This window comes from Theropithecus gelada, chromosome 13 (assembly GCF_003255815.1).
Source record: "Theropithecus gelada isolate Dixy chromosome 13, Tgel_1.0, whole genome shotgun sequence".
NCBI classification, from domain to species: domain Eukaryota; kingdom Metazoa; phylum Chordata; class Mammalia; order Primates; family Cercopithecidae; genus Theropithecus; species Theropithecus gelada.
The window spans coordinates 81,579,459-81,603,185 of NC_037681.1; the positions used below are offsets into that span (position 1 = coordinate 81,579,459).

The 23,727-nt window shown below is 39.8% G+C and overlaps 1 protein-coding gene across 4 annotated transcripts in view; it reads right to left on the bottom strand.

Annotated features, from left to right (window-relative positions):
- PUS10 (pseudouridylate synthase 10) overlaps nt 1–23,727 on the bottom strand; it is an 85,774-nt gene that overhangs the window by 5,780 nt on the left and 56,267 nt on the right. For 3 of the 4 annotated variants that reach the window (XM_025354551.1, XM_025354554.1, XM_025354552.1), the window contains exons 6-16: nt 23,454–23,565; nt 21,372–21,433; nt 20,989–21,034; nt 18,748–18,812; nt 17,398–17,483; nt 16,323–16,448; nt 9,504–9,560; nt 8,561–8,637; nt 8,412–8,467; nt 7,464–7,581; nt 1,383–1,525 (exon numbers count right to left, since the gene is read on the bottom strand). In XM_025354551.1, coding sequence (XP_025210336.1) covers nt 1,383–1,525; nt 7,464–7,581; nt 8,412–8,467; nt 8,561–8,637; nt 9,504–9,560; nt 16,323–16,448; nt 17,398–17,483; nt 18,748–18,812; nt 20,989–21,034; nt 21,372–21,433; nt 23,454–23,565 — 948 coding nt within the window. The remainder of the gene's footprint in view (nt 1–1,382; nt 1,526–7,463; nt 7,582–8,411; nt 8,468–8,560; nt 8,638–9,503; nt 9,561–16,322; nt 16,449–17,397; nt 17,484–18,747; nt 18,813–20,988; nt 21,035–21,371; nt 21,434–23,453; nt 23,566–23,727) is intronic. The other variant, XM_025354555.1, reaches the window with a different exon arrangement.

Consider the following 23,727-nt stretch of genomic DNA (forward strand, 5'->3'; position numbering starts at 1 on the left):
TTAGTAAGTGAAAAATTCATATACTTCTGTGTATAACCATGTGGCATCTAAAGCTTTAACACATAGTTTTTCTTGGCTAATACCTTAAGTACATGTACATGGGTAGTTCTAAGAATGTTTTAATAGGATTGAAAAGACATCAAATTCTACAAAAGACATTTCTCCTTGGCCCACCAAAACTAAAAGCCAGGATTAGGTAAGAAGATTTTTAAAAAATATATACATGACTTGAAATTCCATCCATAATAGGCAAATATGCTCCAAACAATAGAGATACAAAGATCTATCCACTGGAGTTGAAATTGAAATTGATGCAAATTACAGAATTTAGAAGATTTTAAGAGTAGATAACCTATACTTGGCTTAGCTGAGTAAATCCAGGTCCTAGGGTAGTGCAGGGGAAGAAGTGAATGCAGGTTGGTGGTGAAGGGCAGGCAGACTAGTTACAGCAATATAGTAAGAATGGTATTTGGTAATTAAAACTTGCTTTTTTTCTATATATATATAGTGTGTGTGTGTATATGTGTTACATATACACACACACATACAATAGTACATCATTAGTTCTATACCAGTTAGAAGGCATTTTGTCACTTCATGCTATTGGATCACATAATAATATAAAACCAAGAAGCAAACAAAAACTAGGAAGACCTTCAAAAAGCAAACTAAAGCTAAGCCTGTTAGAGCTCCCTGATATATTTTAATCAGCGACTCAGTTCTGATACAAAAATCATACAAGTCAGGTTAGATTATGAACAAATTATCAGCCTTGGACTATGGATATTTTAACTCTGAATCTCAACCTTTCTGTAATACAGTCAAAGCTCTTTGCAGTCTGAAAATGGTGATAATGATATGTCATCTGAGTCGTTTTAGTTTTGTTTTTTTCACAAGGTACGTAGACAAAGCTATTCTCTGTTGTACTAGGCCAGTGGCCAAGTAAAAGATCATGATGTAAAGTAGTGCTATTCCCATCTACTACCTGTGTTTAATCATCCGAGGCAAACACTTGAAATGTTGAAAAGACCCAAATATGGTCATAAATATGTGACTTGCAAATAATGTCAAGACAGCAAATGAATCCATCAAAAGTATTTTCTGAATACTATGCGCTCAGCACTGTGTAAGACACGGCAATTACAGGAAACATAACTTTAAAGCTGACATTGAACTCACTGGTACCTCAGTGTTTAGAATCATTTTGAAAAACAAATTTCGTGGGAAAAAAACACATCGAACAAACAAACAAAAATATTCTTCTGCAGTACAATCCTCTCCCGAATCCCTCCCAGACCAAGCTGACCCTGTTTTCCAGGGCAGCATGAACTTTTCCAACAGGGTTCTGGCTCATGGCGGCAGTGCAGCAGGTGGAAGGATACGTGCCGGCCTGAGTTTTCAAGCGCAGGCGGAAGTGGTGCTCATCCACGTACTGCGTCTCCATGGAGTGAATGACGCGAGCTCGCACAGCCAGGGGCCTTCGGTGAAGGACGCGCAAAGGTGTTTTCTGGTCGATCTTTAAGTCCTAGGGGAGAATGTGACACACAGTCCCGGAGTCACAGCTTTGCCACCCAGTGAAGCCTATCTTAGCCCTTCCCTCACCATCCATAGCTCACCACAGATGTTTCCTTTAGAGAACTCCATCTGTATCACGGGGTGGACACTAATTAATGGTAAAATGAATTGAGTCCCGTTAGGTTCAAACTCTGTGGGACTTCTCAGAACCCAGTCTATCATTACTCATTTTCTGGGCCCCAGTAACCTCGCCATTTAAAGAGGGCTTTTAAGTAAATAGGTCTCTTTTACTCTCATATTTAATAAATTGGTGAAGGCCCTGGAGTTCTGGCCTGCCCTTAAGGTCTATCGGGTTGCCCTAAAGACAAGGCCTTTACCTTTGTTTACTTTTTTTTTTTTTTTTCTTTTTTTGAGACGGAGTCTCGCTCTGTCGCCCAGGCTGGAGCTCAGTGGCGCAGTCTCGGCTCACCGCAGCCTCTGCCGCCCGTGTTCAAGTGATTCTCCTGCCTCAGCCTTCTGAGTAGCTGGGACTACAGGCGCCTGCCATCGCGCCAGGCTAATTCGTGTAGAGACAGGGTTTCACCGTGTTAGCCAGACTGGTCTCACTTCTCCTGACCTTGTGATTCGCCCGCCTCGGCCTCCCAAAGTGCTGGGATTATAGGCGTGAGCCACCGCGCCCGGCCCCTTTACCTTTGTTTTCTAACCCAACAGAGTGACCTAAGAGTGGGGATTTCAGGCTGCGTGAGAAATGGCTGGTTGCAGAAGGTGGGACATCAGCATCGCTTGGGTGTATGGCAGTTTGCGTTTGTTTGAAACAAGGTCTCGCTCTGTTGTTGCCCAGGCTTGAGTGCAGGGGCGCCATCTCTGCTCACTTGCAACCTCCAATTCCTGGGTTCAAGCGATTCTCCTGCCTCAGCCTCCAGAGTAGCCGGAATCACAGGCACACGCCACCACGCTCAGCTAATTTTTGTATTTTTTTGGTAGAGACGTGGTTTCACCATATTGGCCAGGCTAATCTCCAACTCCTGACCTCAGGTGATCTGCCCTCCTCAGCCTCCCAAAGTGCTGGGATTATAGGTGCGCGCCACCGCGCCCCGCTGAGTTTGCATGTTTTAGGGAGACCCACATACATACTGTCAGGGGTGGGTTGTTTGGATTTGTTTTTTTTTTGTTTGTTTGTTTTTTTTTGGTGAAGGAAAAGGGTTATACAAAAGGATACATCTGGAAAAGATATTAATATTAATACATCTTGTTTAGGGTGATATTTCAATATAATAATTACAAATCAATGTGCATAATAAACCAGGCCCTTTCAATGTTTGTTAGCCCAGCTTGCAACTAATAATACTGCATGTCTTTTTACATTTCAGATTTTTTAGGGACACAGGCTTGTTTTTCTCACAATTCGTTCAAGTTAGAGATTTTCTGTCACAAGATAAAAATTAAGAAATAGAGGTTAACACTGTAAAAGGTCAACTAATTCCAAGTTTTAAAAATTGAGCGTAATCAGAAATTCAGATTCATAAGAACTGAATCCTCTGCATTTTCTTGTCGGAACAACTCTTCCTAATTTCCAAGGTTCTTGAGTGCCGGAAGGCCTGCTAACGAAAGAAAGGTTTCTGTTTGGTCTCTCCTCTATCAAGTTCTCCACCAAGAAAAAAAGAGCAAGTTCTAACAAAGACCACATTTGAAAGGGTGTGGCTGCTTTTACCAGAGTGGTGAGTCAATGGCTCCTCCTAACTCTGTGGTTTTTATGAGTCTTTGATTTTATTACAGAAATACTTTGTCCTGATGAGATAAGCTGTCTCCATAAGACCTGATTTTTCTCTGGTCAAAGAGACAAAAAAACAAAAAACAAAACAAAAAAAAAACAACAAAAAAAACCATAAATAAAGGACAAGGCTGAACTGTGAAGGAATCTATAAAGACATGGCTTCCACTTTAGAGAAACAGCAGCCTTTAAATTAATGACTATCTATGGAGTCCTCTCCCCTGCTTCCTTTACCTTTAGAGTTATTCCTAGTACTTTGACCATGAGACAGTCGGTCAATGGAAATACCACGAGTCACATGTCTTTTTTGGTTTGTTTGATTTTAGTTGATAAAAGGAAACTACTTCATTTATTCTAATATTGCACTCTGCTGCTCCTGTACTGCTGAGTTTTCAGAAACACACAAACACACACATATGCTTGTTTTTTTTTTTTTAGAAATAGGTTGCTCCTGAAGAGGGGATAAGTAGTAAATGTGAAATGACTTTTTCTCAGTATGGGGAAGTAAGTCGGTTTTTATAATTTTTATGCCAACTGGAATATTTGAAAACGAAAAACATTATTTGAAATCAACTAGTTGCATCAGTCTACTTAGGCTATGCACCATTAAAAGAGACCCTTTCACCACTTAGTCTGTACCTATGAAAATCATCTTTCAGCCCAGGCTGGAGTGCAATGGCACAATGATGGCTCACTGTGGCTTCGACCTCGTGGGCTCAAGCAATCCTCCTGCCTTGGCTTCCCAAAGTGTTGGGATTACAGGCATGAGCCACTGCACCTGACCTCAGCGTTCTTTCTGAATTATCTCTATGGCTACCCCAAACTATGAACCTATTTTTTAAATGAGTTTATTATTCCCACGGCATTCTCAATAACTCGTACAACCCATGTGAAGGCATAGAGAAATTTAGAAATTCGGCTGGGCGCGGTGGCTCAAGCCTGTAATCCCAGCACTTTGGGAGGCCGAGACGGGTGGATCATGAGGTCAGGAGATCGAGACCATCCTGGCTAACCCAGTGAAACCCCGTCTCTACTAAAAAATACAAAAAACTAGCTGGGCGAGGTGGCGAGCGCCTGTAGTCCCAGCTACTCGGGAGGCTGAGGCAGGAGAATGGCGTAAACCCAGGAGGCGGAGCTTGCAGTGAGCTGAGATCCGGCCACTGCACTCCAGCCGGGGCGACAGAGCAAGACTCCGCCTCAAAAAATAAATAAATAAATAAATAAAAATAAAAAATAAAAAAAATAAGAAATTCATTTTGCAATCTTAAAGATATCTGTCTATATTATAACTACCATCCTAAGAACCTTACATAGTATGGCCAAAAGCTAAAAGGCCTTAGCTATAGAATCACAGAATCTGAGAACTGGAGAGGCCACTGGAGATGATCTAGTCCATCTCCTCATTTTATAAATGACCTTCTTTAAGCAGGTGAATGATTTGTACGTTTTTACGAAAATACTCATACTATAAACATTATTCTGCACTTTGCTTTTTTCTCATGTCATAAGTGCTCCTATGAGTCATAGATATAGACATACCTCTATCTTTTTTCCCGGCATTTTTAGGTACATATGTACATACTAATATGTAAATTAAATAGGGTCATATGCTGGTTTTGTTTTTGCTTTTGTTTTGAGATGCAGTCTTACTCTGTTCCCCAGGCTGACTCTGTCCCCCAGGCTGGAGTGCTGTGACGCAATCTTGGCTCACTGCAATCTCTGACCTCTGGGTTCAAGCTATTCTCATGCCTTATCCTTCCAAGTAGCTGGGACTACAGGCATGCACCACCACACCCGGCTAATTTTTTGTGTTTTCAGTAGAGATGGGGTTTCACCATGTTGGCCAGGCTGGTCTCAAACTCCTGACCTCAAGTAAGTTATCCACCCACCTCAGCCTCCTAAAGTGCTGGGATTACAAGCATAAGCCACCATGCCTGGCATGATTTTGTTTTTTTAATAGCTGTATATATCCCAATTTACTCTACCATTTCCTTATTGAGGGACGCTGATTATGTTCCCAGTCTTTTTGTTGTTGATTCTGCCACTTAAAGCCCTTAAACACTGTGTACATATTCTTATGCACTGGAGTTTTATTTCTACAGGACAGTTCAGTATATTTTAAATGTTTACAGTCACTACCATGTTGTTTTTGAAAAAGGCTGAAACACTACATTTCTACTGAGAACTCTCCTCCACTCCAACCCACCGATAGGTATTATTAGTCTAAGGGGAATAAAGTGATGTCTTATTGTTACATCAACCTTTTCAAATGATTCTTGGCCACTGGAGTTATTCTTTTTGCAGCTAACGGGTTCATATTCTTTGTCTATTTTTATTTGTTGCGTGTTCATATTTTTCATAAGTATAAATTCTATTTATAGTATCTTTTGCCATACAATTTGTTTTCTACATAATCCGCTATATGTGTATACATATACATATATATGCGTTTGTGTGTGCTTAAATCAGCAGTCCCCAACCTTTTTGGTGCCAGGGACCAGTTTCTGGGAAGACTATTTTTCTATGAACTGGGGAAGGAGGGGATGGTTTGGGGATGATTCAAGCTTGTTACATTTATTGTGCACTTTATTTCTATTATTATTACATTGTAATATATAATGAAATAATTTTACAACTCACCATAATGTAGATTCAGTGGGAGCCCTGAGCTTGTTTTCCTGCAACTGATGGATCATCAGGCATTAGATTTTCATAAGGAGCATGCAACCTAGATCCGTCGCATGTGTCATTTCCAACAGGGTTCACGCTTTTATAAGAATCTAATGCCACCACTGATCTGACAGGAGACAAAGCTCAGGTGGTAATGTGAGTGATGGGGAGCAGCTGCAAATACAGATGAAGCTTTGCTCTCTCATCCACTGCTCATTTTCTGCTGTGTGGCTAGATTCCTAACAGGTCACCAGCCAGTACCACCGGAGGGTTGAGAACCCCTGGCTTAAATCACAGCATATCATCCTCTCTAGAGTCTATACTTTTATTTTTTTCCTTAGCACTTACCAGAAACATTTTCCTGTGTCAATAAATATTTATCTACCACATAATTTTCAATGGTTGAATAGTAGTAGTCCATTATACAGATAAGTCATTAATATTAAACCAGTTCCTTCTAGTAGGTCATCCAGGTTGTTGCAAAATATTGCCTATTTAAACAATGGTAACTATATGTGTCTCTGTGCTGCCCATGTATGCTCATTCCTTGCATTTGAAAATAAACTGTTTCTGGCTGGGCACGGTGGCTCATGTCTGTAGTCCCAGCACTTTGGGAGGCTGGGGCAGGCAGATGACAAGGTCAGGAATTCAAGACCAGACAGGCCAACATGGCGAAACCCCATCTCTACTAAAAATACAAAAATTAACCAGGTGTGGTGGCGGGCGCCTGTAATCCCAGCTACACGGAAGGCTGAGGCAGGAGAATCACCTGAACCTGGGAGGCGGAGGTTGCAGTGAGCCGAGATCATGCCATTGCACTCCAGCCTGGTGACAAGAGCAAGACTCTGTCTCAAAAAAAAAAAAAAAAAAGGAAAAAAGGAAGTAAACTATTTTTATAAGAAGAGGTGGGGGCAGGTGGTAAAAAGTATGCACGTGAACAGGCAGACACATGCTCAGGTATAGGAAAACTTCACATGTGGCAAAATGCATGTGCTTTACATATATTATCATGTGTTTTACTCATGTACTTAATCTCAGCCTCAGTTCTATTAGATAAGTGCTATTTTATATTTATTTTTGACAAATGACCAAAGATGATAATAGCATTGCCGAGTTTTTCCTATGTGCCAGGTACTGTTCTAAGTGCTTTATCTAATTAAACTCATTTAATTATTTTAACTAATTTTATAGATGAAGAAATTGAAGCAGAAAGAGGTTAAGTAACTTGTCCAAAGCCACAGAGCTCAGAAATGCAGATCCCGGATTTGCACCCAGGCAGTCTGTCTTCAGAGTGGGGCTCTTCCCCACTGGCCACACTGCCGCTCGAGCAGGTTAGATGACACACCCAGTCCTTCAGCTAGTCAGTGGCAGAACCAGGCGTGGAACCCAGGTCTTGCTGACCCCAAAGCCCATGCCCTGTGACTTGCTAGTAATAAATTAGAAGACAATGGGATCTTTGATAGGCAACAGAAAAATGAAATAAAAAGAACAAGCACACTTAAACTACCTTTATGTCATTTAGGAATTCAATGTCTTTCTTCTGGATCGCTTTATCTGTCCATATTAAGGCACTGTAGGTCTTTGTCTTTTCTTCTTCACCTTCTTTCATATGTCCTATTGCCTCTCTAAACAAAAACAATTTTTAAAAGCTTGTCCAAATAAATAAAATGCAAACAAACCTTGCCCCAAATTAACCTTTCTTTAAAAATAGTTCCAATGAGATATAATTTACATATAATTTCTCAGTTTTAACTGTACAATTCAATGATTTTTAGTATGTTTTCAGAGTTGTCCAGCTATTACCACAATCTAGTTTTAGAAACTTTCATCACCCCGAAAAAGAAACTTTGTACCCATTAGTGTCACTTCCCATTATTATTCTCCCCAAGCCCTAGACAACCATTAACTGACTTTCTATCTCTATAGATTTACCTATTCTGAACATTTCATATAATGAAATCATACAGTACGTGGTGCTTGGTGACTGGCTACTTTCATTTCATAATGTTTTCAAGGTTCATCCAGGTTGCAGCATGTATCAGTACTTCATTCCTTTTTATTACCAAGTAATATTCCATTGTATGGATATATCACATTTTGTTTATTCATAGACACTTGGGTAGTTTCTACTTCTTTGCTATTGTGAATAATGTTACTAGGAATATCATGTACAAGTCTTTGTGTGGATGTTTGTTTTCATTTCTCTTGCATATATAATATCTAGAAGTGGTTAAGATTTGTATTTCCCCAATGACTAATTATGTTGAGCATTTTTTCATACATTAATCGGCTATTCCTATATCCTCCTTGCAGAAACGTCTACTTAATCATTTCCCCATTTTTAGTTGGGTTGTTAAGAGTTCTTTATATATTCTGGATGCAATTCCCTTATCAAGATATATGACCTGCAACTAAAACATCCCTTCGAAATCGTCTCCAGTGAGCCTACTCTTACCTTGTGACAAGCTGCAAGTCACGTACTTGGATTTTGTTAGATGAGTTATTAATTTTCTGTAGTAGCAGAAAAAGAAAAACAATTAGCAAGTCTAGCTCAGTTACAGAATTGCAGAAACATGACGATTTCCATGTCATGAAGTGGTTTACCTGCTGAAGTTCCTTAATTTCTTGTGAAGTGAAATGTACTCTATGAGGATTCACCAGCTCAATTGCAAAGGGCCTTCCTGGCAGCACACACCCCGTCATGAAACAGAAACGTGTTGATGGAGTTAACATTTGGGCTAATGCAAGAGGGTTAGGAGGTGTGAAAAATGAGTTGAGCTCTAGAGGACTGAAAGTTTAGTGACATGACTACATCTGAGGGAGGGAAGAATGTGTGAGAAGAATCAAGGGGCTTTTTGTGGGGGCAGAAGGGCTGCTAAACCCCAGCACAGGCAATATGTGAAAATGACTGCTTTCCCAAAGGCCCATGAACAAGCCTGTGTTAATTACAAAACACAGTTCAAATAACTGCTAATTAACTTAGTTACACTAATGTAAAGTTGTCACATGCAGCAATGCCCTGTTGAAATCCATCCTCCTAGCCTGATCCACTAGTGAAATGGAAAAGCTTTGGTTCCATGAGAGGAAGGAACTATAAGTCTCAAACAGTTGAGGATTAAATGTCATCATCTTTCCGATAATGCAGCAGGGTAAAATGAGAGACATGAAGGTTAAGACAGCAGAATCACTTTTTAAATGAAGATGTACATTTTGAAAACTGTATTGGTACTTCTGAAATGTTATTAAATGAAAAAATTAATAATCAAACTTTTGGATAAAAAATCAGGCACCTCTTTGTTAATGCACATACAAGTCCCTTATAACCTACAGGTATGCAATCAGGATGGCCTCTGAAGAAATGATTCCTGTTAAGGTGTATTTCATATAATTCATAAAGGGGCCTCCATAATCCACAAAGCTTCCTCCCTTGGAGAAGCTCTCGACCTTGCTCACTTTGTTTTTCACTGAGTGACTACTAAGCCTGCTGTCTAGAAAGGATGAATATCAGAAAGTTAGTTCTAATCAGGTGATGCTGTTGCAGTCTTACCATTTCCTAATGTTCTCACATCTACATCTTCTCTTCCAGAGGATGAAAAATTAAAACCTTTGAAAAGCAGATAAAGAAAAAAAAAATTAGAGACATCATAGCCCTAAGATATTCATTCCCAACCTTTGGTAGAAACCCAATTGAAGGTCTTGAACAATCTACAGGAGAATCCCCTGGGAGAGTCATCGTCCCACCTCTAATGTCAATCTCTACTAAAAATAGTAATGCTAATAGTAAACACCATTTATTGAGAACTTATTATATGCCAGGCATTGGACTAAAAATTTTATATATATGATTTAAATTTTATTTACTTATTTTTTTTTCTTAGAAATGAGATCTTACTCTGTCACCCAGGCTGGAGTGCAGTACCATGATCATGGCCGACTGCAACCTCAAACTCCTGGGCCCAATCAATCCTCTTGTCTCAGCCTCCCAAGTAGCTAGGATCACAAGTGCACACCAGCACACCTGGCTAATTTTTTAATTTTTGTAGAGATAAGGTCTTGCTTTATTGCCCAGGCTGGTCTTTAACTCCTGAATTCAAGCTATTCTCCTGCTTTGGCCTACCAAAGCACCGGAATTACAGGTGTGAGCCACTGCACCTGAACCATGTACTATTTAATCCTTATTATAACCTTATAAAGTAAGTACAAAATAAAAGAACACCAAGCTTCAGAAAAGTTAGGTAATGATCCCAAGGTCGCACAAGTAAATGGCAGAGCTAGGTGTTTCTGATGTTAAAATCTGACCTTAACTACCATCCCATGGGAAAGCCAAGGCAGAGTCCTGTTTGGAAGAAGAGCCCACCACCTCTCTGGCCATAAGCCTATGGTAAAAACTCTACCATCTTTCTCTTTTTCCTTAAAACACAACCAAGCAAAAACATTCATTATTTAAGAATTAAACTCCATGAAAGAAAAAGGAGGGAAAAAAAGGTCTGACTCCAAAAAGCAAATTCATTATATATGTCATCAAACCAAAGCTGGAAACGTGATAAAACCAGTGTATGCTCTATCATAAGTAGATCATCACAGACTAAAAGCTGCAAATATTGGAATAGGAAAATTGTTTTTTTGTTTTGTTTTGTTTTGTTTTAAAGGCAAGGGGCTTATACAACTACGTTTTTAGACACAGAACTAGGCCAGGCAGGAAGTAGGAGTCTGTGAACCACTAAGTCCCAAAAAACTCTCCATTCTGTGTTTACACTCCAGTGTGAAGTTACTAATAAATCCATAGGAACATCAGTATCTTCTAATCAGAGTCAACAGACTCAACCTGTAGTGCTAACAACAGATGGATGGCCATGGCTCAGTGGTGAATTCAAAAAGGGCATCTGGGAAGCCGAAGATGCAGACTCCTTGGGGCTACGATTTGACTTCTACCTGCCCATCCCTGTCTCCCAGTCAGCCCTGTCAGGAAAACAGGGGGTCCACAGTGACTGAACAGGAACCTGTGACTGGTAGGGGTGAAGGGAATGAACAGGCCTCGAAGAGCTAAGTCTACTAGTTACTGAAGGAGCAGAAATCTTAAATTCATAAGTCAGCCATAAAACTTCCCACAAATTCCAGCCCATCAGTAAGAAAGAGGTGTAGAAAGCTAGGCCCTTGAGAAGGCCACAAAAGCATTTGATCCAGGCTAAAGGAGAAGGCATATTTACTGATCTTTTAGAAAAATGTTTCAAACCAGGCTGGGCACGGTGACTCATACCTGTAATCCCAGCACTTTGGGAGGCTGAGGCGGGTGGATCATGAAGTCAGGAGATCGAGACCATCCTGGCTAACATGGTGAAACCCATCTCTGTTAAAAATACAAAAAAATTAGCTGGGTGTGGTGGCACGTGCCTGTAGTCCGAGCTACTCAGGAGGCTGAGGCAGGAGAATGGCGTGAACCCGGAAGGTGGAGTTTGCAGTGAGCCCAGATCGTGCCACTGCACTCCAGCCTGGGTGACAGGGCGAGACTCCGTCTCAAAAAAAAAAAAAAAAGAAAAATGTTTCAAACCTGAAAATTAAGGAAACATCCTTGGACCTCAGAGTGAGAGAAATTTGGGGGGGCAAACCTGAAAACTTACTAGTGTGCAATTATAAATGGCAGCTGACAAAAAAGGAAAAGAAGCCACTCCCTTAAGTATTAGAAAATACATGCTTAAAACTTAGTTGAGTTTTTAAACTCACATTGTGCCTTGTCTCATTCCCCTAAAAACCAAAATCAAGGGCAAGAGTGATCAAGAAGTATAAGGGGTTCAGCTAATCTGCAGTGGTCCTCGTACTTGGGACAGACAGACAATGGGACCGAAAGATGGGCACAGGCCAGACAATGAAGGACCCAGAATATCCAGGTAAGTGGACTTCATCCTGTAGCCAGTCATTGACCAGTTTTTAGCAGGGAACTGACATGGAAAGTATGTATTCAATAAGTGAATTAATAAATATATTAGGAGAAGATTTCTTAGACATACAGATTTTTGAGAGCATGTCAAAATTATTACTCATTAGGGAATTAACAAGTAGATAATAAGACATGCAGTCTGAAGTGACTGAGAAACAAGTTTGTATATCTCACATAGGGGAAGGGATGTTTATATAGGTAGCCACACTGCTCCATGCAATACTGGCTCAGTTTATAGAACTTTAACACTTAGGAGTACCACAGTTAGAACCATCTTCCCAGAGTTGTCAGATGTGAACCACTAATCAATAATAAGTAATATATCTGAGAAGGACAGGTTCAGCAAATTGATGTTATCAATCAGAGATTTCAAACAACAAGATTTTGTCTCCTGACAGGGAGCCAGTTAGCACTGAGGCCCAGAGGTCTGCTTTTTCTCAGGGGACTCTCAATAAATTATGTCAGGACACATTTACAGCTATCAAACATGCAATATTCTTCTTTTCAGTTTGGGAATAATTTTCCCCCCATCAAATGGAAAATGACAACAAACCACCTTCATTAAAAATTGTAAGGGGGAAAACACAACTGTTTCAGAGTCAGTCCTCCAGCAGCCCTAGAGATAACAGGGTCTTCCCTGGGGCCCAAATAGAACTGAAACTTTCTTGAATCTTCTTAAAGAAAAGGAGTAAGGTGGCATAAGGGAAATGGCTGTGCTTTAGTCAAGAGTAGGCTGAGGTGGCCTTCCGGCACAGCATGACTCAGTGGGTTTAGAGTGCAGGTGCACAACCCCACTCATTATGTAACCACGCCACGTGAGGCACATTAGGTGCTCACTCACATGAGCTAGTGCTTGGCTCGGTACCACTATTGTCTGTAAAATGTATAACTACCCTGCTGACGCTGTACATACCATTCAGACTGGGGCTTGCACCCAGAGACAGAGAATAAAGCCATGTTGAAACTCACTACGATTCCTTGAGTGTTCTTTCAGCTGCCCACCACTCATCCACCCACTGCCCTCGGTCCTCCGCTTGGGCTGGAACCCGACACTTGGTGTTGCACTTGATGTAGCAGGATATTGAGATTTAGAAGCAACAACACCCCTCTTGCCTGAGATTGGGATGATGTGGCTGAGACTGCCTTCCTAGCAGCCAAGCGGGTTATTCAGCAGGTACAAGCCCTTTGGGTTCACATGCTCCAACTGCACTGTGGATTGGGCCCACACCTGTGCTGAGGTGACCAATGTTTCCAACTGTTGGATCTGTACCGCCCTTCCAGCAGCAGCTGTGGATGGTTTGCCCTGGCACATACATCCCACATCTGTAGAGAAGTGAACATGGTTGGAGACTTGAGGTCCCACGGCTGACGCCTGGAACACAATGCACAAGTTTTGGACAAAGGATGCTGCAAGACCCATGGCATGCTTGCCCCCTGGTTGGCCCATGGCATTTATGATGGATGGAGCTGGTCAGTGGGGGAACATGTAGTACCCCCAGCCCAGGCACTGTGGTGCATAGAGCAACATTGGGGTAATACCACTGTGGGATGGCTACCCATCATGGTCTGTATAAACATAACACAATGCTGTACCTTTATCCCGGATAATCAGCAGAACATAAAAGCAGCTCTGCAAGGGGTCTCACGGGAGATTAAGACAGTTGAGGGCTTTACTGATGACCCCCTGCAGAGATGGTGGGCATCCCCAGGCTCTGGCCTATGCTGGGCCCTAATAGACATAAGTAGCATAGTTGAGATCCTAGTAGTGATCTGTTGCTCTCTGTATTGTTGTTGTGGACTATGGATTCAGGGCCCTGCCCAGAGGACACCCTCAGCCTGGAGGGTGGAGTATAAGGGAAATGGCTGCGCTTTAGTCAGGAGTAGATTGAGGCAGCCTTCCAGTACAGCATGACTCAGCAGGTTTGGTGCGCAGGCGCGCAACCCCACACATTATGTAACCACACCACGTGAGGCACATTAGGTGATCACTCACATGAACTTGCGCTTGGCTTGGAGCCACTATTGTCTGTAAAAGGTATAACTATCCTGCTGATGCTGTACATATGGCTCATGCCTGGGCTTTTGCCCAGAGAGAGAGAGAATAAAGCCATGTCCAAAACTCCCTATGTCTCCCTGAGTGTTCTTTCAGCTACCCGCCACTCGTCAACCCACTCCCTTCAGTCTTCAGCTTGGGCTGGAACCTGACAGTTGGTGTGACAGGTGGCCCCAAAAAGAAATCAGATGAAACTTTTTGTGCTAAAGCTTTATTTTCATCCCTTCATAATCTGCATAAGTCTTACATGATAATTCATTTGTAAATACCAAATTAAGTGGGCAAAAAAGCTCATGGCAATAGTCCAGGGTCTTTACTGCTAAGATTTGGGAAAATATTAGGGTGCTGGGATACTTTTTTTTCCATCCAGTAAAAAATTCTTAAAGACCCTTAAAGAAGGTCCACCTATGCGATAGGCAACAAATTATAAGAGGGATGTGGTTTGAAGTGTTTCTCTTTCCTCCTTGCAAGTCAGGGAGCTGGAAGGGTCAGCCATGTCTCATCTAGACCATGTGTTTGTCATGATCAAAGCATGTTTATCTTAAGGTCTTTCAGAGAGAAGGATGGATTTCTAGCTGGTCTGTCAAAAAAGGGTTTGCTGGCTGAGTGTGGTGGTTCACGTCTGTAATCTCAGCACTTTGGGAGGCTGAGGCAGATGGATTGCTCGAGCTCAGGAGTTTGAGACTAGCCTTGGCAACATGGCAAAACTTCATCTCCACAAAAAATACAAAAAAATTAGCCAGGCATGGTGGTACATACCTGTAGTCCCAGCTACTTGGGAGGCTGAGGCAGGAGGATTGCTTGAGCCCAGGAGGTAAAGGCTACAGTGAGCCATGATCACACTACTGCACTATAGCCTGGGCAACAAAGTAAGACTCTGTCTCACAAAAAAAAAAAAAAAAGGTTTTCTAATTATGCTAGGAGCCTCATTCCAAAGAGTAACATCATTCATGCCCTGCAGTTTTTCCTGACGTGTAACACAATTTCCTGCAATTGAAATCACAAGACTTTATGCTGCCTTTGACCTGACAGGCCTGTTGAGACAAGGAAAACATAAACCTGATGGAACCTGACTCATCCCACGAACCTAGGCTCGTTAATACCTAAATTCAAAAACAATACAACTGTCATTCAGTCTTTGTAAAATGGCTGCTGTTGATTTACTTTATCTAGGCCTGAACTTTATTCCAGGACACTTTATAGGTTAAGAGAGAAGCCAAACACTTGCCAGTGATTACTCTTGAAGAAGCACTGGATGTGGAAGATGTGTTTTAATTTCCTCATATTCCCCCAAAGAGGCCAAGGCAGAGGTGTACCAAGGTCAGGGCTTAGGTGCATTCATTTAGTTTCAGTTGTTTTGAATTTCCCCAGGAAAGAACAGTCATTTTTTTACTTTATTTTTTATTTTCTTAGGCAGAATCTCACTCTTTCACCCAGGCTGGAGTGCAGTAGTGTGATCTCAGCTCACTGCAACCTCCGCCTCCTGGGTTCAAGCGATTCGTGCCTCAGCCTTCTAAGTAGCTGGGACTATAGGTGTGCACCAACAGGACTGGCTAATTTTCGTATTTTTAGTAGATACAGGGTCTCACCATGTTGCCCAGGCTGGTCTTGAATTCCTGACTGCAAGTGATTCGCCTGCCTCAGTCTCCCAGAGTGCTGGGATTGCAGGCACGCGCCACTACACCCGGCAGAGCAGTCATCTTGAGAGAGGACAGGCAGATATTCTTGAGTGCCTTGGCTGAAATCCAGCCCAGGCCAGTGGCACCCAGAACATGATGATCCCTGTTCACAGGAAGCCTATGGCCAAGAGGCCCAGACTTGGTAGTGATTAACAAAACATAGAAATTTTTCTTACCACCTCCAAGAACTCTATTCATGAATGTCAGTGTATTAAATATATGGCCGAGTACAGTGGCTCCTGCCTATAATCCCAGCACTTTGGGAATCCCAGGCAGGAGGGGCACTTGAGCCCCGGAGTTCAAGACCAGCCTGGGCTACGTAGTGAGAGTCCCATCTCTAAAAATATATTAAAAAATAACCGAGCATGGTGGCCCATACCTGTGGTCCCAGCTACTCAGGACACTGAAATGGGAGGGTTGCTTCAGCCTGGGAGGTTGAGGCTGCGCTCCAGCCTGGGTGACAGGGTGAGACCCCCTCTCTCTCAAAAAAAAGAGAATAAAATATGAAGATTAGGTCAGGTGGGGTGGCTTATGCCTATAATCCCAGGACTTTGGGAGACCAAGGTGGGCAGATCATTTGAGCCCAGAAGGTTAAGGCTGCCATGAACTGTGATTGTGCTACTGTAATCTAGCCTAGTTGACAAAGAAAGCCCCTATCTCAAAAAAAAAGAAATAAAGTATGAAGATTGTAACACTTACTCTCTGCTTTGAATACTGCCAACAGATGATCTGAAATTAATTCTTCCACTGAAGATTCCAGCTTTCTTTCTCCATCAATTATCCAAGGAGTTTGTGGTAGATTCCTGGAGTATTTATTATACCTCCCTGAGAAAGAAACAATCAGGCAGCCTGGATGGAATGGAGTAATTAACATAACAGGATAAAAAGAGAAGCAACAACTATAAGGGCCAATATCCTAAGTGCTACAATATAAAACAAGGCCTATCCTTTACCTAACTAACAACTCAATTTGGAGACCTGGGACACAGACATGTAGAGAATTAAATAAAAAGGTTTAAAGTAACAATAAAATAGATGAGTAAATATATGATATGAATGGTACATCAAATGAGTTTGAAAGGAATGCTCAATATATTTAATTTGATTGGCTGACTGAACAAATTATATAATATTATTAATGTACCAAGGATTAAAAAAAAAAAAAAAAAAAAACCACAACCAAACTTGCTTTTACACCTGATGAATAAAGCTACAGTAAGGCAGGTAGCTTTCATTGCCCTAGGATAGGATATTATAGTCAGGGCTGAAGAGCAATTTCACTTCAGCCATTACTATAAAACAGTTGTAACTTTCAAACAAAAATTTGTCTGCCAGATTACCTTTAGGGAAAGTCAATGAACAATTTCTTTCCAGTGGAAGCCAAGTGTTTAGTCATCTTGGAGATAATAAATTGTTTTTTCAAGTTTGCTTTTATGTTATAAAACAGCCTCTGTCCTGCTGTTTTTCTCCAAACCAGTTTTGGGTCTCTGCATGTACCCATGTTTCTACTTGGCCATCTCTGATGAAAACTATTAAAACCTAGGAAGTGTCATTTCCTTTTGGCATGGCATTTAAAATAACTGATCTCCTAAGTGATCCTTTAGAATGCCCACAAAACCTAAAATAAGTTTGGCTATTGATTCTACTTCTCAAGAGAGTAAACTTATTAGAATCTAATAACAGCAATAAGAATAAAATAGAACAGGAGTCAGTTGAGTTTTCAGAAAGGAGAGTACGTTCACAGTGTATGTATATTCTAGAATAAATATTTTACCAGCCACAAAAACAGCACCATGAGCACATTCAATTTCAAGAACAGTGCATACAGCCTTTGGTGAGTTTGGAGGACAAGGAAACTGCCTGCAAAACAAAATAAATTTTATAGCTATTTTCCAGACATAATATTGAATCACAAAACTTAGATGAATCAGCATCGTCTGAGACATACACAGAGCCCAAGTCTCTCGCTAACTTTTAGTTTCAGAACAATAAAGGTCTTGCAGGCCTGTGGAGTAACAATTTTAACATATGAAAGTGGCAGTAAGTAAATAAGGGCTCTGCTGCTACCTTTCACCCTTGGGAGGCCTTATCTTCCTAGGCAAAAACTGCAATTACTTTTGCACCAACCTAATACTTTCCGATAGTCTCAAGATTTGAGGGAAAAATCCATACAAAGGAAGTGGAAGCCCCGTCAGGCTCTTTAACCATTTTGCTGTCCATGGTCATGTGCAGTTTACTGCTGACTCTACCCCCCTTATCACATCATTGTTTGAAATGTATTGAAGGATCTTCTGGAAAGAAAACTACAGTAATATTTTATTTAATAAAATGAATGTACCAAGAATTCAAATGTAAGGTTTATTGCATTTATTTTATTTTACCATATTTTAACAAGTGAGGAAACTCATGAGCCTTCCTCTCCCTTTTCTGGAGATGAACGATACTAGGAAATACAGGACTAAGGATGTAACGGGCGTAGCACTGGGCTAGAATGTCAGGAAATCTGGCTCCAGATCTACTCTATTACTAGCTTAGGCAAGTCAACTCCCTCTTTGGACACAATACCCTCTTCTAAAAGATCAAGAAGTTAGACCTGATTTGGCTGGGCACAGTGGCTCACGCCTGTAATTCCAGCACTTTGGGAGGACGAGGCGGTTGGATCACCTGAGGTCAAGAGTTCAAGACCTGCCTGGTCAACATGGCGAAACCCTGTCTCTACTAAAAATACAAAAAATTAGCCGGGCAGTGGTGGTGCATGCCTATAATCCCACCTACTTGGGAGGCTGAGGCAGGAGAATCACTAGAACCCAAGAGGCAGAGGTTGCAGTGAGCCGAGATTGCTCCACTGCACTCCAGCCTGGGCAACAAAGGTGAAACTCCATCTCAAAAAATAAATAAATATATATTTTTAAAAGATGTTACACTTGATATTAATTTGACAAACATTTACTGAACACCACTATATGCCAGGTACTGCATCGGGGTTGGAGAGATAACAATGACTAAGACACAATCCTGGCCCCTGAAATATATCATCTTGTTTCAGAGATAATCCAGCTTATCTCTAACATTCCCTTTACTCTAAAATTTCATGACGCTTCTTTGTTTCTATACTTCTACTTACTTAAGGAAATCCTCTTCTTTTATCTTATTCAAGGCTTTCATAACTGCCATTCTAGTGAATACAGACTATATAGGGTAAAATGAGAAGAAAAGACATTTTATTATGCAGACAAGAAAACGTCAGATGTGAAACATAGAACATGGTTGGAGAAATTGTATCATTTCATTACATCATTTCATATACTTAACATGGAGAAATACTTAAGCTTTTTAAGAAAATAAATAAAACTTAAGCATTCATGTCAGTTCTGCAACTGGCACACCTCTATAACCTTTCTCTTCAATCTGATCTATGTCTATAATAACAGGTAGATCCAGCAGAACAGGTCTTCTTCACCACACTGTCCCACTTCTCTCAAATTATGGTATAATTCAAATACCAAAAAAATGATGACATTGTAGGAAGTGTGATTTAATTTTTTTTTCCCTTGACTTCAACAGGAATTTAGATTGATTCAGCTACCTTTTCTTTCCTACATCCCTTCAGAGGTCACAGTATGTAATTTAGAAGTTGGCTGCCAGGGTAAGGGGTAAAGCAGAGTCAACCTGCCGGCCCTGGCATCTAGCAACTCAGTCTCACTCACCAGCCACAGAATAAGCAAATCCACTGTACTGAACAGAAGGGCATCTACAACAAATGTTCCACTTGGATTTTTTAAGATAAGAAAAGCCAAACTGCATGGTAGATATACTAGAACTAATTAGTGCATATATACATGGCTTACTATGATAAATCACAATTATTTCTTCTGTTATGAGAAATCACATTTGACTGAAAAGGATTACAATGGAGGCAGCTCAACAGTTTATCCCCAGTCAAAGGAATGATTTTTTCAAAATCATATTCTAGGGACCACCATGGCATTCTACAAGATACCATAGGGTTACAACTGAAATTAAGTGCCTGTTTGATAAGATATGAAATCTTAGGACTGAAAAAAATCTCAAAAGGTCATTCAATTTGCTCCCAGCCATGAGGCAAGCAAACTATACTTGAGTCTACAACTCCCACTGGCCAAATGGTGTGGTGTCTATGATGCTTTAACAAAAATCTCTTAATCCTATTACTTGATGCCTATTATTATATTTCCTCAAGGGTAAATAAAATAAAACTAGGTCTTCAATATAGATACATCTTACAGGTTATTTGGGCAGAGCTTCCCAACTGGCGTGGCAAAGCAGTGGACTATGGTTGTGCCAAGATGTTGATCTCTTTAGTTCAGAAGGGCTGCTGGGCAGGGCCTCAGACAGTGGAAACCCCAGTCCTGTTGCTGCCAATCTGAAGCAACTCCATCCTGTTACGCTCAGGGTGCTGAACAAACATGGTAATATTTTAGATGTGCCATGATAAGAGAAAAGTAGGGAGGCGCTGCTTTCGGCTTGGTCTGCATTTCTAATTATTTCTGCACAGGGCATTAGGCAAATGTTACAAACTTCTTTCCCCCAGTTCTAAAAGGCCCAGCAATTAGTCAAAGCAAGAGGCAAAGCCAACAGATGTATATTTGACAATGAGCTTATGTTCTTTTTAACAATCACAGCAACAAAATGAATGTAAGTAAAACTGTAGGAATGCCTAAGTCTGTGTACGAAACCACCTACGAAACTGACGCATGAAAGATGACCAATATCGCACCACATCATTCTATCCTGACATGATACGAGCTAAGAGTGTATGTTAACTAACTTGTCCATTAACATGAAGATTAGCTAACATTAAGATGATAAGGAAGAGTTTGAATAAAACACCCTTTTTGCAAATGTAGCCAGAAAGAGGCCATGTTAATTCAGGACTGTCCTAAATAAAACAACTTACTTTGGATTATATATTGTAAACCTCAATTTCTGGAAAATGGGTATCAGCTGAAAGTTTGGAATGCTACTGACACTTACCATTGATTTTCCCAGATGATGTAATTTGGGGTATTAAAATCTAAACGTCGAATTTAATAAGTAATAGTAATATCACCGAAACATTGATTCTAAATTTAACACCGTCAGGGGAACAATCTAGACACTGACACAAACATGAGGATGTTTGTGTGCTACAACTTCCTAGCCGGAGGTGAAGGTTGAAAAAGTTGAAAAAAAATAAAAATTAATGTAGCAAATGGAAATATTTAAAGACTGATTCTTAGTATAATAGAGTTGCCATGTTTCTAATGCATATCCTTTTTGTTGGAAATTTGGATATTCAGCTCAGACAAAACTCACTCAAGAGTAAGAAGCAGGAACCTTTCCTTACCTGTTTGTTTTTGGCTGGCTTAAAACAATCTGGGCATATCGCAGCTCTAAAATAAAATTCAAGTTAATGTAAAAGGTTGAGTTTATTCTGGGGTAGATATAATTCAAATATATTTAATACAAAATGGCTGCTAAACTCAGGACATCAGGAGCAGACAAAATGAGTCCCTGTAGGAGCTACATCGGTTTGCCCAGGAACCTATGTTCAAGGACACGTTTTATTTTATTTTTTGAGGGCACATTTTAAACCTACTAAGACATAACAAGTTCTGAAATGCTTATTAGGAAGCATTTCCTATGCTTATGAGAAGCAATACTATTTTCATGAAAACCAAACAGCATTAACAATTTTACACCACTGACGTTGTTTACATGGCAACTTACAGGAAGTGGCAATCCTCAACTGTTTCTGGGTGAGCAAAGACCACACTCACTTCAAACAAGCTCTAAAAATTATAAAGACAGTTTAAAAATGAGCAAAAGGAAACTAACATCTAACAACTTATGAATGGAAATAGAAATTAATTCTCAAACATTGGCTCAGAAAAGAATGACCAGAAAAACTGGAAATACTACTGCTCTCAAATCAACTTGTTCACAGGGCAGCTGTAAAGGAAATGGTTTTTGTTTTTTTTTTTAACTTCTAAAACTCAGTCATTAGTGATCCTACCAAAAAAGTTTTAAAATAAATTTGTATGCTTTTTGGACAAATGTGTAAATTAGGTGTGAAGATGAATGAGAATTTACAGAATTGAAAATAAATAATAATGCAAAGAAATGAAGAATTATTCTGCCAATACTATGATTTAAATTATTAGCAAGGCAAAAAACATACATTCAGATCCCTAAAAACTGTATGAAGCTTTTTTTAAAGTGCTCAAACGTCTTAATGTATTTGTAATTTTTTTGTTTCATTTCAAAAATTATACACTTAAATCATAAAACGATCAAATACAAGGTAGTTTTTCAATCCCACTCCACTGAAGCAGAACCATTAACAAGTTGATGTTTTTTCTAGACATTTTTGTGAATATAAATGTATATGTATTATTTTTTAAGACATGCTTTTGAAAAATTGCTTTAATATTATATCATGGAAATCTTTTCAACTCTAGGGACTGTCAGACATTTAAGCTGTAGAAAATTTTTCTGTAACAACAACAACAAAAAATGCTACAGTGAACATCCTTGTACACCAAAAAAGCATGATTTTATACTTTTACCTCCATGGAGAATACACAAAATTCCATATGGGGGAAGTGTGTGTGGGGAGAATAGCTAAAAATGCCATACTATGTTACAATTTTGTCTTTATATTTACTGAGTTCATTGGATAGTTAGTGGACCTATTAGCTACTCTAGAATCACAATAATGAATAGCTGTTTTTTTTTTTTTTTGCTCCTTATTCTAATCTATACAATAATTAAAGTGAACAACACATTCCTTTTATTCAGGGAAACTTCACTCAACCCACATCTTTTGTTTTCTATTTTCTGTTCTCACTTATATGACATGTAAAATTATTTGTGCTTCAAAACTGAAATTTGAGGTAAAAATATTTTGCATTAATGACTTCTCTAACTTCCAAAATAGTTTCATTACCTCATTTCCTCTTCATGCTATCTGAGAAGTGGTTTTATTCTCTATTCTCTCAATATTCAGTTTACAGAACAGAGCATATTCTTACAGAAGGAAATATTACTGCATAATTCAGAATGGTTTTGAAAAACTGTTTAGCTTTAGTAGGCGGTTTTGTGATTTTATTTGAATAGGGGTGTATCTGATATTCAGGGAATTTCCTTCTAGCAAAATGATGAAACAATGAGGCCATAATATTAAAACCTAATTTAAGATGACCTTCCTGTTTTCACATCTGGAAGCCTGTTGAGTCTTCCCTGAAATTCAATCCATTTCAGAGACTGAGGTAAGGTCTGCTCTGGAAAAGGGAAATGTTCTGCTTTCAAAGGCAGTTACTGCCTAAAAGTAAACAGGGGGATTTGAGATACCAACAAGGTAGGATTGAGCCCATACTCATTGTAGTTGAATAGGTTCTGTCCATGCATTTGAAAACAAGACTAGCCACAGATAAACCAAAATTAAATAGTCCAGAGTTGACTCTACATTTGCTTGCAGTTATTTATATGTTGCTTTGCATCAAGTCTGTTCCTCCAATTGAACTATAAATACATTAAAGGCAAAGATTCATTTCTAACCTTTTAAGGTCAATTAGGGCACCTGGTACCTTCATAAGTGTCTTAGGTCATAAAGAAGTTTTAGGGAAAAAAAAAAAAAGAAATGCTTTGACTTCAATTTAAGACTATCAGAATTTAACATTTGAAAAGCTTAAAAATCCTTCACTGGATTATTTAAAAAGAAGTTTTTTTGGCTAACCAAAACCCTGCCATATAATTAAGCAAAACTAGTAAAATCAGAGAATAAAATTAACAATGCTGTTGACCCGATACCTTTCCATCAATGGGAACACCCAGTTCCTCTGAAAACAGGGGGTGAGTTATCCATTTGTAGGCTTCTTTTAGCTGAACTATATCATCTCTTCCCAGCGACAGACTCTGCTTTCTGAATAACATAAAAATTAATTCACTGACATGAAAAACTTTACTTTTTCTATTAAAGGCAAGAATTTATGCAATTATTTTTAAAATATTGATTGAGTGCCTAGTATGTACCAGGCACTATTCTACACATTAAATAGAAAGCAGAGAACAAAGCAGACAAAAA